Raw genomic sequence first — 17076 nt, 5'->3', positions numbered from 1 at the left:
TATATAGATTGGGCAAGTCATATTAGTAACAATACCATAGAGGAGGAATTCCTGAGTGTATACAGGATGATTTTCTGGACCATTATGTTGAGGAACCAACTTGAGAACAGGCCAGCCTAGACTGGGTGCAGTACAATGAGAAAGAAATAATTGGCAATCAAGTTGTGCGAGACCCCTTGGGGATGAGTGACTATAGTATGATGTCATTCTTCATCAAGCTAAAAAGAGTGACGTAACTGACTCTGAGTCTAGGGTCCTGAATCTAAATAAAGGAAACTATTTTTTTTAATTTAGTGTACCCGATTAATTTTTTCCAATTAAGGGGCAATTTAGCATGGCCAATCCATCAGCCTGTACATCTTTGGGTTGTAGGGGCGAAACTCATGCAAGCACGGGGAGAATGTGCAAACTCCACATGGACAGTGAACCAGAGCCGGGATCGAACCTGGGACCTCAGCGCTGTGATAAATAAAGGAAACTTTGATGGTACGTGGCGCTAGTTGGCTATGACGGATTGGGGAATGTTATATAAAGGGATGATGGTGGAGTACATGGGTGAACTGCAACAATTGTTCATTCCCATCTAAACAAGGGAACTTACAGAATACTAGGGGAGGCAATGGCGCAGTGGTATTGTCACTGGACTAGGAATCCAGAGACCTGGGCTCAAATCCCACCAGGGCAGAAGGTGGAATTTGAATTCAAAAAAAAAAAAAATCTGGAATTAAAAGTCTAATGGTGACCATGAACCCATTGTTGATTGTCGTAAAAATCCATCTGGTTCACTATGTCCTTTAGGGAAGGAAATCTGACTCCAGGCCCACAGCAATGTGGTTGACTATTAAAGGCCCTCAGGGATGGGCAATTAATGCTGACCCAGCCAGCGATGTCCACATCCCATGAACGAATAAAGAAAAAAAGAGAGGCCTAGATTGAGTGACCGTGAAGAGGATGTTTCCACTGATAGGAGAAACTAGAACACGGGTGCACAGCCTCAGACTGAAAGGACGATCCTTTAAAACAGAGAGGAGGATGAATTTCTTCAGCCAGAGGGTAGGACTCATTCTTTACTCCCACTCTTTATTCTGTGGGACCCATTGCCGCAGAAGGCGGAGTGTCTTTAAGACAGAGATAGATGGTTCTTTATTAATAAGGGGATGAGGGGTTATAGGAAGAAGGCAGAATGGGGATGAGAAACATATCAGCCAATATTGAATAGCGGAGCCGACCCAATGGGCCGAATGGCCTAATTCTGCTCCTATATCTTATAGTCTTAATTGTTCTGTCTAGCACAGCATCAAGTCCATCTTCGTAGCTCAGTGACCTCAGATTAGGGACAATCCTTGTCGACCTCCTTCTAAAGTCATAATGCCTTGATAGAGGTAAAACTAGATACATTTCTCCAAATGAAGATTGTGGCAATCCTTCATACAACTTAATTATTATGCTCCTATTTTGCCATGCGTCATCATTCCAGTGCTGTCTTTGGCTGCAGCCTCTGTTCACTGAATCCTGGCTAAGTGCCAGCAATGCTTAAATCCCAAGACTGAATGGTTAAATAACCTGGTTCGTATGATCAGGACATCCAAAAGTACTTGCAATGAACAAATCACTCTTGGAATGTAATTACTAATTTTTTGGCAAGTATGATGGTCAAGCTATGGACAGTTGACTCAAACCAGAGAAGTACAAAACCCAAATTGTACCAGCTTATTATAATAATGCCTTAATGACTATCGTTCAGTGGCTCTAATATGCTGCATCTGACAGTTATGTTAACTGGTGTACGGTTCATTAAGAGCTTGTATGAAATATCTGGAAGCCTCCAAGACTGTTCAATCACACACAAATTGATTTTGCTCCATCTGACTTCAATGTAACCAAACTGGAGGCTCGCAAAAGATAAAGACTCAAATGCTTACGTCTTCACTCATGAATACACCAAAACTAAGGACGGATAAAACAAATGGACTACAAATGAAAATAAAAGCAATTTTTAATACATTTAGACACATCTCATTTTTCCATGGGCATTTTTACATATTGAGTTGTCCTTTGTATAAATCCACAGATTCTCCACCTGTCAAACTCAACAGCAATGGGTATCTACTGGAGTGCAACAGCATGAAAAATCCAACAGCAAACCTGGAAATCACAGTGGTTGGGGGAGGAGGAAGACCTGGCCATCCCTTCTTAGAGATGCAGCAAATACTAAACTTTTCATCTGCATTTCTGCCAAGTACATGCCTTCCCATCATTCTCAGAGGACATTCTCATTTCTTACAATGGGGTGACTGAAATTAATCTGGCAATTTTATTAAAACGCCCTCCTCTTGCCAGGATTTTACATCAACGAAGCTGGATTTGAATTACTAAGTTCCAAATAAATCTGTTCATTTGGTCAAGTCAATTATTTTGTCCACTTCTGTTTCTTTTCCTTATTCTTCTTCATCCGTTTCTTCTGTAGCTGGACAGATCCTTTTTCCACAGAATCTTGCTTTCGTTTGGCACTGAAGAGTTTAAAAAGAAAAGTCTGATTGACAATTTGCGGCACTTTAAATATATTTCCGTCAAAATAACAAGTTTTTGAAACTATAGGGTGGGCTCAGTAAGATTGTGAATTATTTAAGAAGCTAAATCCAATTTCCAGACATAGTTTGCTTTCTGTTTGAAGTGAGTTTATTGCACCCCCCCCCCCCCCCCCCCCCGTCTCAGGGAGTTGCCTTGGGAGTCCACATCAACTCTAGACCCCATGAAATTTCATGGCATCAGGTCAAATATAGGCACGGAAACCTCCTGCTGATTATCAAGTACCATTCCCCTCCCCCCCCCATAGCTGATGAAACACCACTTGGAGGAAGCAAGATCCCAGACAACATCCTGATGAATCTCCTCTACACCCTCTCCAGTGCAATCACATCCTTCCTATAGTGCTGCACACAATACTCCAGCTATGGCCTAACCCAAGGTTTTGTACAGCTCCAACTTAACCTCCCTGCTCTTATAACCTATGCCACGTCTGATGAAGGCAAATATCCCGTATGCCTTCTTAGCTACCCTATTAACCTGTCCTGCCACCTTCAATCATCTGTGGACAAGCACCCATTCCTGCCATTCATTGACTACTCCCTTATCTTGTTACTCCCTCTAAAGTGCAAGACCTCACACCTTGCAGGGTTAAATTTCATCTGCCACCGATCTGACCAACCTTTCTGTATCTTCCTGCAACTTAAGGCCACCCTGCCAATCTTCATGTCATCTGCAAAATTGATGCACGATCAATTACAATCAAAGACGAGGTAGTAACATAACTGAAGGCTTTAATCGACTAGAACTGTTCCCCAGCAGCTTCGGTACAGAAAATGAGGGCTGCTGGGACGGCACCGGTTCTTATACCCCGCCTGTCAGGGCGGAGCTACATACCAACAGCCAATGGTAAACTCCTAGGTTTAACCAATGGTCTTCAGCCTCTCGGGTACTGTAATACCTGATAATACCACATTCACCCCCTGTTTAAAAAAGAGAGTCCAGCGGGGGTGGTGGCCAGTGGTTACAATTGCATCTAACATGGTATGATCAGATACGGAGGTACCGTGATACCTCCTTACAGAGTTGTCGAGAACATTTACAGCGTGGAAGATATATACATTGTGTTTGTTTACAGTTACAGTGAAGCAATCAGTCGGTCGGGTGGCCTGGTCGTCCTCTTGGATCGTCTGGGCTTCGGTGGTGATTCTGGTGGGGGTCCAGGCGTCTGCGACTCTGGCTTCGGCCTCCATGGCAGCTTCGTCAGCCCTAGCCGGCTGGTGGGGCAAACGGTTGGCCCGAGAGGGGGGCGCCTGTAGGGGGCGTCGGTGGGTGGGAGGGCCTAGGCAGGAGGACTAACCCTCCAGTGAGGTGCTGTGGGGGGGGGGAAGAGAGAGAGAGAGAGGTAATGGTTCGGGTGCGCGCGGGGTTCTGGCGGGCGCCAGGTCCCGAAGGGAGACTATCTTGCCGGCCGTCAGGGAACGCCACGTAGGCGTACTGGGGGTTAGTGTGCAGCAGGTGGACCCTCTCGACCAACGTGTCCGACTTGTGCGCCCGCACGTGCTTCCGAAGCAGGATGGAATCGGGTGTTGCTAGCCAGTTTGGGAGTGAGGTGATGAGGAGACGTTCATGAGGTGTCTGGTTGGTAGTTGTATAGAGCAGAGACCTGATGGCGTGGAGGGCCTCCGGGAGGACTTCTTGCCAGCGGGAGACTGGGAGATTCCTGGACCGTAGGGCCAGTAGGACGGTCTTCCAGACCGTTCCATTCTCCCTCTCCACCTGCCCATTTCCCCGGGGATTGTAACTGGTCGTCCTGCTTGAGGCAATGTCCCTGTTGAGCAGGAATTGACGCAGTTCGTCGCTCATAAAGGAGGACCCCCTATCACTGTGTATGTACGCGGGGAAACCGAACAGTGTAAAGATACCCTGGAGGGCCTTGATGACGGTGGTTGCGGTCATGTCGGGGCAGGGGATGGCGATTGGGAACCGGGAGTACTCGTCAATCACGTTCAGGAAATAAGTGTTGCGGTCGGTGGAGGGGAGGGGGCCTTTGAAGTCCATGCTGAGGCGTTTAAAAGGACGGGAAGCCTTTATCAGGTGCGCCCTCTCTGGCCGGTAGAAGTGCGGTTTGCACTCCGCGCAGATTTGGCAGTCCCTGGTGACTGTCCTGACCTCCTCAATGGAGTAGGGCAGGTTGCGGGTCTGAATGAAATGGAAAAAACGAGTGACCCCCAGGTGGCAGAGGTCCTCGTGGAGGGCTCGGAGGCGGTCCACTTGTGCAGTGGCACATGTGCCGCGGGACAGGGCATCAGGAGGCTCGTTTAACTTCCCAGGACGGTACAAGATCTCGTAGTTGTAGGTGGAGAGTTCTATCCTCCACCGCAAGATCTTGTCGTTTTTTTTATCTTGCCCCGCTGTGCATTATCGAACATGAACGCCACCGACCGTTGGTCTGTGAGGAGAGTGAATCTCCTGCCGGCCAGGTAATGCCTCCAATGTCGCACAGCTTCTACTATGGCTTGTGCCTCTTTTTCGACCGAGGAATGGTGAATTTCGGAAGCAGAGAGGGTACAGGAGAAGGCCCGCTTGGTTGAGGGTGGCGGCCAGAGCTACGTCGGACGCATCGCTCTCGACCTGGAAGGGGAGGGACTCGTCGATGGCGCGCATCGTGGCCTTTACAATGTCTGCTTTGATGCGGCAGAAGGCCTGGCGGGCCTCCGTCGACAGGGGGAAGGTTGTGGACTTGATATGGGGTCGGGCTTTGTCTGCGTAGTTAGGGACCCACTGGGCGTAATAACTGAAAAACCCGAGGCAGCGCTTCAGGGCCTTGGAGCAGTGAGGGAGGGGGAACTCCATAAGGGGGCGCAAGCGTTCAGGGTCGGGGCCTATAACTCCATTTCGCACCACGTAGCCGAGCATGGCTAGGCGGTCAGTGCTAAATACGCATTTACCCTTATTATACGTTAAGTTAAGGATTTATGCGGTCTGGAGAAATTGTCGGAGGTTGGTGTCGTGGTCCTGCTGGTCATGGCCGCAGATGGTGACATTATCATGATACGGGAACGAGAGAGAGCTAAGACGAGCAAGGAGGGGACATGAGAAGTATTTGGCAGGAAGGATCAAGGAAAACCCAAAAGCTTTCTATAGGTATGTCAGGAATAAGCGAATGACTAGGGACAGAGTAGGACCAGTCAAGGACAGGGATGGGAAGTTGTGTGTAGAGTCTGAAGAGATAGGCGAGATACTAAATGAATATTTTTCGTCAGTATTCACTCAGGAAAAAGATAATGTTGTGGAGGAGAATGCTGAGCTCCAGGTAAATAGATTAGATGGCATTGAGGTAAGTAGGGAAGAGGTGTTGGCAATTCTGGACAGGCTGAAAATAGATAAGTCCCCGGGGCCTGATGGGATTTATCCTAGGATTCTCTGGGAGGCCAGGGAAGAGATTGCTGGACCATTGGCTTTGATTTTTATGTCATCATTGGATACAGGAATAGTGCCAGAGGACTGGAGGATAGCAAATGTGGTCCCTTTGTTCAAAAAGGGGAGCAGAGACAACCCCGGCAACTATAGACCGGTGAGCCTCACGTCTGTAGTGGGTAAAGTCTTGGAGGGCATTATAAGAGACAAGATTTATAATCATCTAGATAGGAATAATATGATCAGGGATAGTCAGCATGGCTTTGTGAAGGGTAGGTCATGCCTCACAAACCTTATCGAGTTCTTTGAGAAGGTGACTGAACAGGTAGACGAGGGTAGAGCAGTTGATGTGGTGTATATGGATTTCAGCAAAGCGTTTGATAAGGTTCCCCACGGTAGGCTATTGCAGAAAATACGGAGGCTGGGGATTGAGGGTGATTTAGAGATGTGGATCAGAAATTGGCTAGCTGAAAGAAGACAGAGGGTGGTGGTTGATGGGAAATGTTCAGAATGGAGTTCTGTCACAAGTGGAGTACCACAAGGATCTGTTCTGGGGCCGTTGCTGTTTGTCATTTTTATCAATGACCTAGAGGAAGGCGCAGAAGGGTGGGTGAGTAAATTTGCAGACGATACTAAAGTCGGTGGTGTTGTCGATAGTGAGGAAGGAAGTAGCAGGTTACAGAGGGATATAGATAAGCTGCAGTGCTGGGCTGAGAGGTGGCAAATGGAGTTTAATGTAGAGAAGTGTGAGGTGATTCACTTTGGAAGGAAAAACAGGAATGTGGAATATGTGGCTAATGGAAAAGTTCTTGAAAGTGTGGATGAGCAGAGGGATCTAGGTGTCCATGTACATAGATCCCTGAAAGTTGCCACCCAGGTTGATAGGGTGGTGAAGAAGGCCTATGGAGTGTTGGCCTTTATTGGTAGAGGGATTGAGTTCCGGAGTCAGGAGGTCATGTTGCAGCTGTACAGAACTCTGGTACGGCCGCATTTGGAGTATTGCGTACAGTTCTGGTCACCGCATTATAGGAAGGACGTGGAGGCTTTGGAACGGGTGCAGAGGAGATTTACCAGGATGTTGCCTGGTATGGAGGGAAAATCTTATGAGGAAAGGCTGATGGACTTGAGGTTGTTTTCGTTAGAGAGAAGAAGGTTAAGAGGAGACTTAATAGAGGCATACAAAATGATCAGAGGGTTAGATAGGGTGGACAGTGAGAGCCTTCTCCCGCGGATGGAAATGGCTAGCACGAGGGGACATAACCTTAAACTGAGGGGTAATAGATATAGGACAGAGGTCAGGGGTAGGTTCTTTACGCAAAGAGTAGTGAGGCCGTGGAATGCCCTACCTGCTACAGTAGTGAACTCGCCAACATTAAGGGCATTTAAAAGTTTATTGGATAAACATATGGATGATAATGGTATAGTGTAGGTTAGATGGCTTTTGTTTCGGTGCAACATCGTGGGCCGAAGGGCCTGTACTGCGCTGTATTGTTCTATGTTCTATGTTCTATGTTGTGCGTAAGCCGTAACGGTCAACCATTTGGTCCATCTCGCGTTGGAAGACCGAGGCCCAATTAGTTACACCAACGGGAACCCTTAAAAATCGATAGAGCCGCCCATCTGCTTCGAAGGCAGTGTATTTGCGGTCACTAGTACGGTGGGGTAGCTGATGGTAGGCGGACTTGAGATCCACCGTGGAGAAGACCTTGTATTGCGCGATCCTGTTTACCAGGTCGGATATGCGGGGGAGAGGGTACGCATCCAGCTGCGTAAACCTATTGATGGTCTGACTGTAGTCAACGACCATCCTATATTTCTCCCCGGTCTTTACCACCACTACTTGAGCTCTCCAGGGACTGTTGCTCGCTTCGATGACCCCTTCCCTCAGCAGCCTTTGGACCTCTAACCTGATGAAGGTCCGGTCCTGGGCACTGTACCGTCTGCTCCTGGTGGCGACGGGTTTGCAATCTGGGGTGAGGTTCGCAAACAGGGAAGGCGGGTCGACCTTAAGGGTCGTGAGGCCGCAGACAGTAAGGGGGGGGGGATATAGGGCCGCCAAATTTGAAGGTCAAGCTTTGCAAGTTACATTGGAGTGTAGCCGCGCAGAGGTGCGGCAGAACATAAAGGCGGAACTTGTTGAATTTCCTGCCTTGGACAGTGAGGTTTGCTAGGCAGAACCCCTTTATCTCCACCGTGTGAGACCCGGAGGCCAGGGAGAATCTTTGGTTTACAGGGTAGGTAACAAGTGAACAGCGCCTTACTGTGTCGGGGTGTATAAAGCTTTCCGTGCTCCCAGAATCGATCAGGCATGACTTCACGTGGCCGTTGATGAAGACCGTCGTCGTTGCTGTTGCGAGTGTCCAAGATCGATTTTGGTTCAGAGTTACCGAGGCCAGATGAAGCAGTTGCAGGTTTTGATCGGGCAGCGTGTAGTCGACCGTGCTGGGGGCCTGGGGCCCCATCCAAATGGCGTCTCCCATGGTGGTCGGGGATGGACAAAATGGCGGCGGAGATGGACAAAATGGCGGCGCCCACCCATCCAGCGTGGTGTCCGAGGGGCAAGATGGCCGTGCCCGTGGGTCGCACGTGGCCCTAGGATAGGGGGGTGGCGGTGAGTGCTGGCCGCCTGGAGCCCGAAGGGAAGGTTGCCGCGGCGGTCCGGTGTCACTGGAGACCGTGGCCATGGCTCGTGCCTGGCAGACCCCGACAAAATGGCCCTTCTTGCCGCTCCCTTTGCAGGTGGAGGTGCGGGCCAGGCAGTGCTGGCGGGGGTGCTTTGCCTGCCCGCAGAAGAAACTGCGGGGCCCGACGGATTTAGCGGGCCGTCTTACAGCGAGGCCTGTGGGGACATGGGGAAGGTCTGCGGGGCTGCCGCTGCGGGATGCCACGCAGCCCTTGGGGCCGCCGCGCGATCGGGCGCATAGGACTGCGCGTTTCTGGAGGCAACATCCATGGACCCTGCCAGGGCCCGTGCCTCTCTAAGTCCCAGGGTGTCTTTTTCTATGAGCCTTTGGCAGATCTCTGAGGAGCTCATACCTGCTACGAAGGCATCCCGGATTAGAAGTTCCGTGTGCTCGCTCCCCGAAACTTGTGGGCAGCCACAGTCTCTGCCCAGCACCAGTAGCGCACGGTAGAACTCCTCCAACGATTTCCCGGGGCTTTGCCGTCTAGTTGCAAGCAGGTGACCTCCACGAGGACCTCTGCCACCCGGGGGTCACTCGTTTTTTCCTCTTCATTAAGACCCTTTCCTCTTCATTAAGACCCGCAACCTGCCCTATTCCATTGAGGAGGTCAGGACAGTCACCAGGGACTGCCAAATCTGCGCGGAGTGCAAACTGCACTTCTACCGGCCAGAGAGGGCGCACCTGATAAAGGCTTCCCGTCCTTTTGACAGTTCGATCGCAGCATCGAAGTCCTCCGCCTCCTCGATGAGGGTGTAGATCCCAGGGCTTACCCTTGAGTGCAGGAGATGCAGTTTCTGTTCTCCTGAGGGGGTGCCTCCGGCCGTCTCGAGGTAGCCTTTAAAGCACGCTTGCCAGTGCTTAAATATCGCTGCCGAGTTCTCCGCGTGGGGGCTGAGTTGTAGACACTCCGGCTTGATTCGGCGGTCCATCCTTTCAGCTTAAGTTTAGTCGATTAAATTGATGCACGATCAATTACAATCAAAGACGAGGTAGCAACACAACTGAAGACTTTAATCGACTAGAACTGTTCCCCAGCAGCTTTCTTATAGAAAATTAGGGCTGCTGGGACGGCACCAGTTCTTATACTCCGCCTGTCAGGGCGGAGCTACATACCAACAGCCAATGGTAAACTCCTAGGTTTAACCAATGGTCATCAGCCTCTCGGGTACTGCAATACCTGATAATACCACACATTATTAATCCCCCCGCATTCTCATCTATATACTTTATATATATCACAAACAATAAGGGATCTGTAAGGGTTTCCAGGATCCGGAAATCCTGGATGAACAGGCATATCCACTGCTTGCTAAAGTCTAGGTCTGAGGTGACCCTGACCTATACAAGAAACCAGATATGATCGATGGAGATCCATCAAAGATTCCAAAAGACAGTACCGGATCTCCCACCTCGAGTCCCAGGCTAGCCACACGGACCTCCCACCGACTATGGCAAGGTCTGCAAGACATAAAGGGCTACAAGATGAAGGGATGTAAAATCGCCAGCTCCAACTGATGAGCTTGACACATTCCATGCCCGTTTTGAGCAAGAGGTCAGCGAGAGCACGCACTCCACCCTAGAAGCCTCGGATGAACTTGTATCCGAGGTCACCATTGCAGATGTCGGAGCAGCCTTCTCGAAGGTCAACTCTCGGAAAGCCACTGCCCCAGATGAGGTATCCAGACGAGCACTCAGGTCTTGCATGGATCAGCTGGCGGGGGTATTCGCAGACATCTTCAAACTCTCTTTACAACAATCTGAGGTCCCTATCTGCTTCAAGAAAACGACCATCATCCCTGTACCATGTTGGGGGAGTGGGCCTAGGTAGAGTGCTCTTTCAGAGTCGGTGCAGACTTGATAGGCCGAATGGCCTCCTTCTGCACTGTAGGAAGTCTAGATTCCAAATTCTCTCTGTGACAAAGCCATACTATCACTGATCAAACCTTCGCTCTCCAAGTGAAGATTAATTTTCTCCTTCAAATGTTGCATTCTCAAAGCTGGAGGGGCCCTGCACATCAGTGCAGAAGGGAAGGCTGAAGCATTTGCTACAATCTTCGGCCAGAAGTGCCGAGTGTTTGATCCACCTCAGCCTCCTCCTGATGCCCCCCAACATCACAGATGTCAGTCTTCAACCAATTTCATTCACCCCATGATTTCAAGAAACGGCTGAAGGCACTGGATACTGCAAAGGCTATGGGCCCTGACAAAATTTTGGCAATTGTACTGAAGACTTGCGCTCCAGAACTTGCAGGGCTCCTTGCCAAGCTGTGCCAATACAGCTGAAAAATCGACAGCACAATCAAGTGGCACTTGCTTAGCCATAACCTGCTCACTGACACGCAGTTTGAATTCCCAAGTCATACTCAGCTGCTGTCCTCATTACAGCCTTGGTTCAAACATGGACAAAACAGCTGAGGTGAGTGACTGACCTTGATATCTAGACGGCATTTGACAGAGTATGGCATAAGGAGCCCTAGCAAAACTGGAGTCAATGGGAATCAGGGGAAGACCCCTTGCAGTTATTCCTGGCACAAAGGAAGATGGTTGTGGTGGTTGGAGGTCAATCATCTCAGTTCCAGGACATTCATTGCAGGAGTTCCTCAGGATATTGTCCTTGGCCCAACCACCTTCAGCTGCTTCATCAATGACCTGCCTTCCGTCACAAGGTGAGAAGTGGGAATGATTTTGCTGATGATTGCACAATGTTCAGCACCATTCGTGACTCCTCAGAGAATAAAGCAATCCATATCCAAATGCAGCAAGTCCTAGACAATATTCAGACTTGGGCAAGTGGCAAGTAACATTTGTGTCACACAAGTGCCCTTGACAATGGCCATCTCCAATCAACATCCGGGGGGGGGGGGGACTATCCATATAAATACTGTGGCTACAAGAGCAGCTCAGAGGCTAGGAATTCCTCCTGACTCCCAAAGGCCTGTCCACAATCTATGATGGAGTACTCGCCCACTTGCCTGGACGAGTGCAGCTCCAGCAAAATTCAAGACGTTCAACACCATTAGGAACAAAGCAGCTCCCCCTTCCACAAGCATTCAGTACCTCCACCACCAACAAGCAGTAACATCAGTGTGCGCCAGCTCCAAAATGCACTGCAGTAACTCACCAAGGCTCCTTATGCAACACCTTCCAAACTCATGATTGTTACCATCTAGAAGGACAAGGGCAGCAGGTAAATGGGAACACCGCCACCTGGAGGTTATCCTCCAAGTCACTCACCATCTTGACTTGAAAATATATCACTATTCCTTCACTGTTGCTGGGTCAAATCCTGGAACAGCACTGTGGGTGTACCTACACTACATGGACTGTAGCGGTTTAAGAAGGCAGCTCACCACCACCTTCCCACGGACAATTAGGATGGGCAACAACTGCTGGCCTAGTCAGCGATGCCCACATCCCGCAAATGAATAAAATAGATCAAACTTGGAGACGTATAAAGTGTGTGTGTACAGGTTGGGAATGAGTCCCCCAAAACTGTTCTCACAAACAATCGGAGGTGCTTTTTGATTATGGTGTCCAAAACTGCTTACGTGCATTGAATAAACACAGTAATACTGCAAAAAAAATACCATTAATCCAAAAATAACTTTGGCACATCCCTCACCCCTGAATGCTGATAATTGTAGCATTCTGTCCTGCCGTCTTTAACACGTCATTCCATTCCTCGGCATTTCCACGGATCATATATCTGGAGAGAAAAAAAAAGTGATAAATATCTACAGTCCTAAATAAGCAATACCGTGTATTTTGATGTTATGAGCAAAATAAAATCAGTAAATACATGATGATCAAATTACACACGCGTGTTACCATAATTGATGGTGTACATGCCGCAAACCAAAACTCATCAGGTACCGAACTGTTGCCACTAATTACCACGGAATTTAAAAATATTCATGAAAGCGTACTGGAGATACATATTAATCAAAATCTTTCATAGGTAAGGAGCTTCCATAACTACACAAGGTTGGCAATCAAGAATAAATCATTTGCATTTTGACTATATTCTGTTTCCCAGTACGACCAATTTATTCTGCAGTGCCATATTTAATGAAGCTACTGCGCACACAACCGTCAAGCAACAGGACATAGTTTAAAAAAAAATTCTTGCAGCCAAACCCTTTAGAAAAATAGAAGTAATTCCTGTGTGCCTCCCCTCCCCCAGGTTCAGGAGGTTTAACTAATAACTGAATCGTATAAACTAGGTTAGTCCTAAATTCAATCCCTGTTCAGTTAACTCAGCAAACGCAGTATTGGGATGCTACAACAATCCTGAATACTCCATGTTTAAGACATGGAAAGCTGGCCAGGATTCCCTCTCCTGCCACTCAGTAACCTTTGGGAAGACAGAATTGACTTGGCTGTGATGCTTGGCTGCAGCTAAGGGTCACAGTCTCAGAATACGGGGTTGGCCATTCGCCACAGAGAAGAGGAGGACTTTCTTCACTAAGGATTGTGAATATTTGGAATTATAGAGGGTTGCAGATACTCAGTTGCTGAGTATACTGAAGGGCGAGAGGAAAGAATTTTTAGACACAAAAGAAATGAAGAGACATGGGGATATGATTGGAAGGTGAAATAGATCAGCCATGGTCTGATTGAATGGTAAGAGCAGACTCGAGGAGCTGGATATCCTTCTTCCATTCATGTTCTCAAAAATAAATAGTCTGTTGCCATTCACCCTTCCAGAGCCCACGTGAATTGTAACTACTTGTAAATTTATTTGAAATGCAAAGGAGATTTTGATTCAATTTCTGTTTCGAGCAGAGCACCCAACGTCCCAAGAGTCTTCTGGGTAAAAACATCTCCTCTTAACCTTGCCCATGGTTCCGCTTCTGATTCTCTTACATTTACGTGCTTCAATTACCAAAGAAAGTCCAATAAAAGTAATCTTATCTTTATTTACCTGATGAAAAACCCCAATATAATTTTAAATCCCGCTCAGAACCTCTCAACATTAATTATTCTAATGGAAAGATCTTTGGTTGCTCTGGAAACTGGGTGCCACTTTCCTATGTTACAACAGTGACTCCAATTATGGACAATGACACCTCTGACCTATCAACAGGCTTTAAATCACCCGAAGAGCACTCCACTGCGAAAAGGCATTTCCATTTGTGGGGCATTCTACAAGAGGTCATGAATTTACGAGAAGAGGCAGCAAATTTAAAACGGAGTTGAGGAGAAACTACTTCTCCCAAAGGGTTGTGAATCCGTGGAATTCGCTGCCCCAGAATGCGGCGGTTGCTGGGACAGTGAGTAAGTTTGAGGAGTTAAGACAGATTTTTAACTGGTAATGGGTTGAAGGGTTACGGAAAACGGACAGGACGGTGGAGTTAAGGCCAGGATGAGATCAGTATGATCGAATGGTAGAGCAGCCTCAATGGGACAAAAGGCCTAATTCTGCTGCTTTATATCTTATGAACATAGGAACAGCCATTTGTAGCTTCCAGCTTTCCCTAGAGAGGGCAACCTTTGCTGTGAGCATTATTGACCTATGAGCTGGATTGAGACCATCAACTTGCTTTACATAGGAACCTTGCACCAAATATTTGCAGGTTATTTGAATTGGAATTAAACTTGGGTCCTAAAAATTAAAGAAAAGTCATCTACTTATATCAGCTTTACAAGACAACCGTTTTGAACACCTAACTAGCGCAATTGAGAGTTCCATTTATGTGGTTGACAAATCCCAACACAAGTAAGAATATGTATGAAGATAAAATATACTGAACTAAAGTTGAAGTAATTCATCACGAGATATGATTTTACCCAAGTGGCCCTATAAATTAAACCATTGGTGTTTGAAAGTTAATACATCGGATGTCCCTCAGCAGCACAGACTTTGCAAACCTGTAACTTAGCTTGCATTGTATAATTCATCAACAATTGTCTTACTGAGTTAGATCCATTCCTTTTAATTTTTCAACTTCTTCTTTGTGTTTTGCTTGGAATTCCTTTGCCGCTTCCTCCTACATTAGAAACAAATACCAAAGCAAGGTTATTTAGGATGAATTGCCATACCTGCAGTGTTCTACACCTGGGGTGCAGCATCTTTAATCACCTTTCCAAATAAGTGTCAGAACTAAATTAGTGGTAAGCTCTACCTTTCCGTAATAAAAAAATATTTTTTATTCATTTTAAAAACATTTGTTTCAAGCGGTCATCAATTAATGAAGCCCTGGGCAAAACCTTTTATTCTGGACATTCAATATTTGTGACAGTACGCAGTCACTTTTCCACCTTTGTGCAGGGTTACTGGTCACCATGCACCAATAACTGCTGATAAAGAGGCCATCCAGGTAACCACCTCAACGTTGCTCTTTAACCAGGCAGTAGATGTTGGAACTAGTGATGGATAATTCTTCCATTCCTTTCTTTGCTGGAATTTCGTCACCTCACCCAGTGAACCTTAGAAACAGGCTACGTTTCCCACAAAAACAAGATATTCAGAGGTGAAGGCGAGGACGGGCGGTTGTGCGGGCACGAGGAATCCGAGAGGATTTTGAAAGAACTAGTTCCACGTTATCAAGATAATCCTACAGTCGAATGTATTGGAAATACATAAGTTTCTGCAACTAGATGAAAATGCAGATTTTAAAAACGTATAAATTGGCTTTGCTGACCGTGAGTATGAAACTATTGGCATTATACTTCAGCAACTTTCCTGCTTAGATAGTGAATAGTTCAACACAAGGGTTCATCCATACCAGATCCTCAGAAAGTGATTTGATTGTAGGTTCCATGACTATCTCCTTTGCGGTAATCATTTGTTCCTCCACAGCCTTTTCCAGAATGTTATTGAAGAGCTAACATAAACACACAACCAGGAATGGTGAACTTTTCTCCCAAAGGATATTTGAAGCCACAGTTCAAGTGCAATAGGAATGTTGTTTTGTTTGTCACCCTGTGTATCATTTCAACTGATTTATTTTACTAGAATACTTTCCATTTATGGCAACACATTGAAAAGGGATTCAGGCATGAAATCATAAATAAGCTGATATAGATATTAAACACACAGACAGGGTCATTTTAATAAGCACCAATAAGTTTGGAGCACCAATTTCAATCCTTCCCAACTCACTGCACTACATAGAAGTAACTAAAAAAACTTTCATTAAATCGACAGTGTAGCAAAGAGAGAAACAAATGAATTTTGTTTGGGAGCCACATCAGCAAGACAGTCTTGGAGCTCTCACGCTAACACTAAAATTTGAATGTAACAATGTATGAGAGTCACAATTTGAAATTTACAATTTGAAATGTATTGAATTCATGTACATGTAAGCTCCAATATGTAACAAGATCAGTTATTATGTGCAACTAGTAGGTCTATTTCTATTTCAACATCTGGCTGTGTTGAAGGGGATTCAGTTCTTCCTGCAATCAAACAGAAAGAAGAGCACTGTGCTCCAAGAGTCAATTACCTGGACAACTTTGCGGATTAACCGGTTGAAAAGGCCCATCAATTGGCTGCTTGGAAGATCAATTTCTTTCTCAAGCTGGTCAACAGATTTGTGCTGAAGTCCAACACCCAACAGCAGTGCCTGAAAACAGGGAAAAGCCACTCGTGAAAACACAGTTACATATTTAGTAAATGTGCAAAATTTAAACCACTTGATAAATGACTCCTTCCCACAGAGCTTCAAGTTAACGTTCGCATTGCATAAATTCATTCAGAAAAGTGGATGCTGCTACTATTAGCAGCAAATTTAGAATATGTGCTACAGCAAATATTTAGATGTAATAAAATAACGAAAATATGTAAAATACTCTCTTTAATCATTCACCATATAACGTACCACAAGGACCAGCTTGATCCCTGGTAGGTGCTTATTTTCAGCAAAACCTACCCTCAGCATCCCATGATTAACGCAAAGGAAATCAGTCAGAATGCTCCTGTGAGTGAGGTACTGTCACAAATATGAAGTTTAATTATGCCCAACAAAAATCCTGGGTAGTTTGGCTGTTAAAAGACATTGGGGGGCAGCGAATCACACCCACATGTTCTGGTCATGCCCGGCACTACAGGGGTTCTGGGTGGGGGTGGCAAAGGTGCTTTCGAAGGTGGTGGGGGTCCGGGTCGAACCAAGCTGGGGGTTGGCTATATTTGGGGTTGCAGAAGAGCCAGGAGTGCAGGAGGCGAGAGAGGCTGACGTGTTGGCCTTTGCGTCCCTAGTAGCCCGGCGCAGGATATTGTTGATGTGGAAGGAAGCCAAACCCCCGGGTGTGGAGACCTGGATAAACGACATGGCAGGGTTTATAAAGTTAGAACGGATTAAGTTCGTGTTAAGGGGTTCGGCTCAGGGGTTCACCAGGCGGTGGCAACCGTTCGTCGATTACCTCACAAAAAGATAGAGGGAATGGAAAAGAAGTAGACAACAGCAGCAACCCAGGGGGGAGGGAGGAATCGTACGGCCTCTCA

General features: G+C 46.9%; 1 protein-coding gene across 1 annotated transcript in view; it reads right to left on the bottom strand.

Annotated features, from left to right (window-relative positions):
• Window positions 1-1978: 1978 nt before the first annotated feature.
• Window positions 1979-17076, bottom strand: part of nat10 (N-acetyltransferase 10) — a 122671-nt gene continuing 107573 nt past the window's right edge. Inside the window, exons 25-29 of the mRNA XM_072466582.1 lie at window positions 16079-16198; window positions 15359-15457; window positions 14547-14620; window positions 12253-12336; window positions 1979-2510 (exon numbers count right to left, since the gene is read on the bottom strand). Of these exons, the coding sequence (XP_072322683.1) occupies window positions 2411-2510; window positions 12253-12336; window positions 14547-14620; window positions 15359-15457; window positions 16079-16198 (477 nt within the window). The 3' untranslated portion in view covers window positions 1979-2410. The remainder of the gene's footprint in view (window positions 2511-12252; window positions 12337-14546; window positions 14621-15358; window positions 15458-16078; window positions 16199-17076) is intronic.

The sequence above is a fragment of the Scyliorhinus torazame genome, chromosome 10 (assembly GCF_047496885.1).
Source record: "Scyliorhinus torazame isolate Kashiwa2021f chromosome 10, sScyTor2.1, whole genome shotgun sequence".
In the NCBI taxonomy this organism is placed as follows: Eukaryota; Metazoa; Chordata; class Chondrichthyes; order Carcharhiniformes; family Scyliorhinidae; genus Scyliorhinus; species Scyliorhinus torazame.
This window is presented reverse-complemented; position numbering and strand designations above follow the sequence as displayed.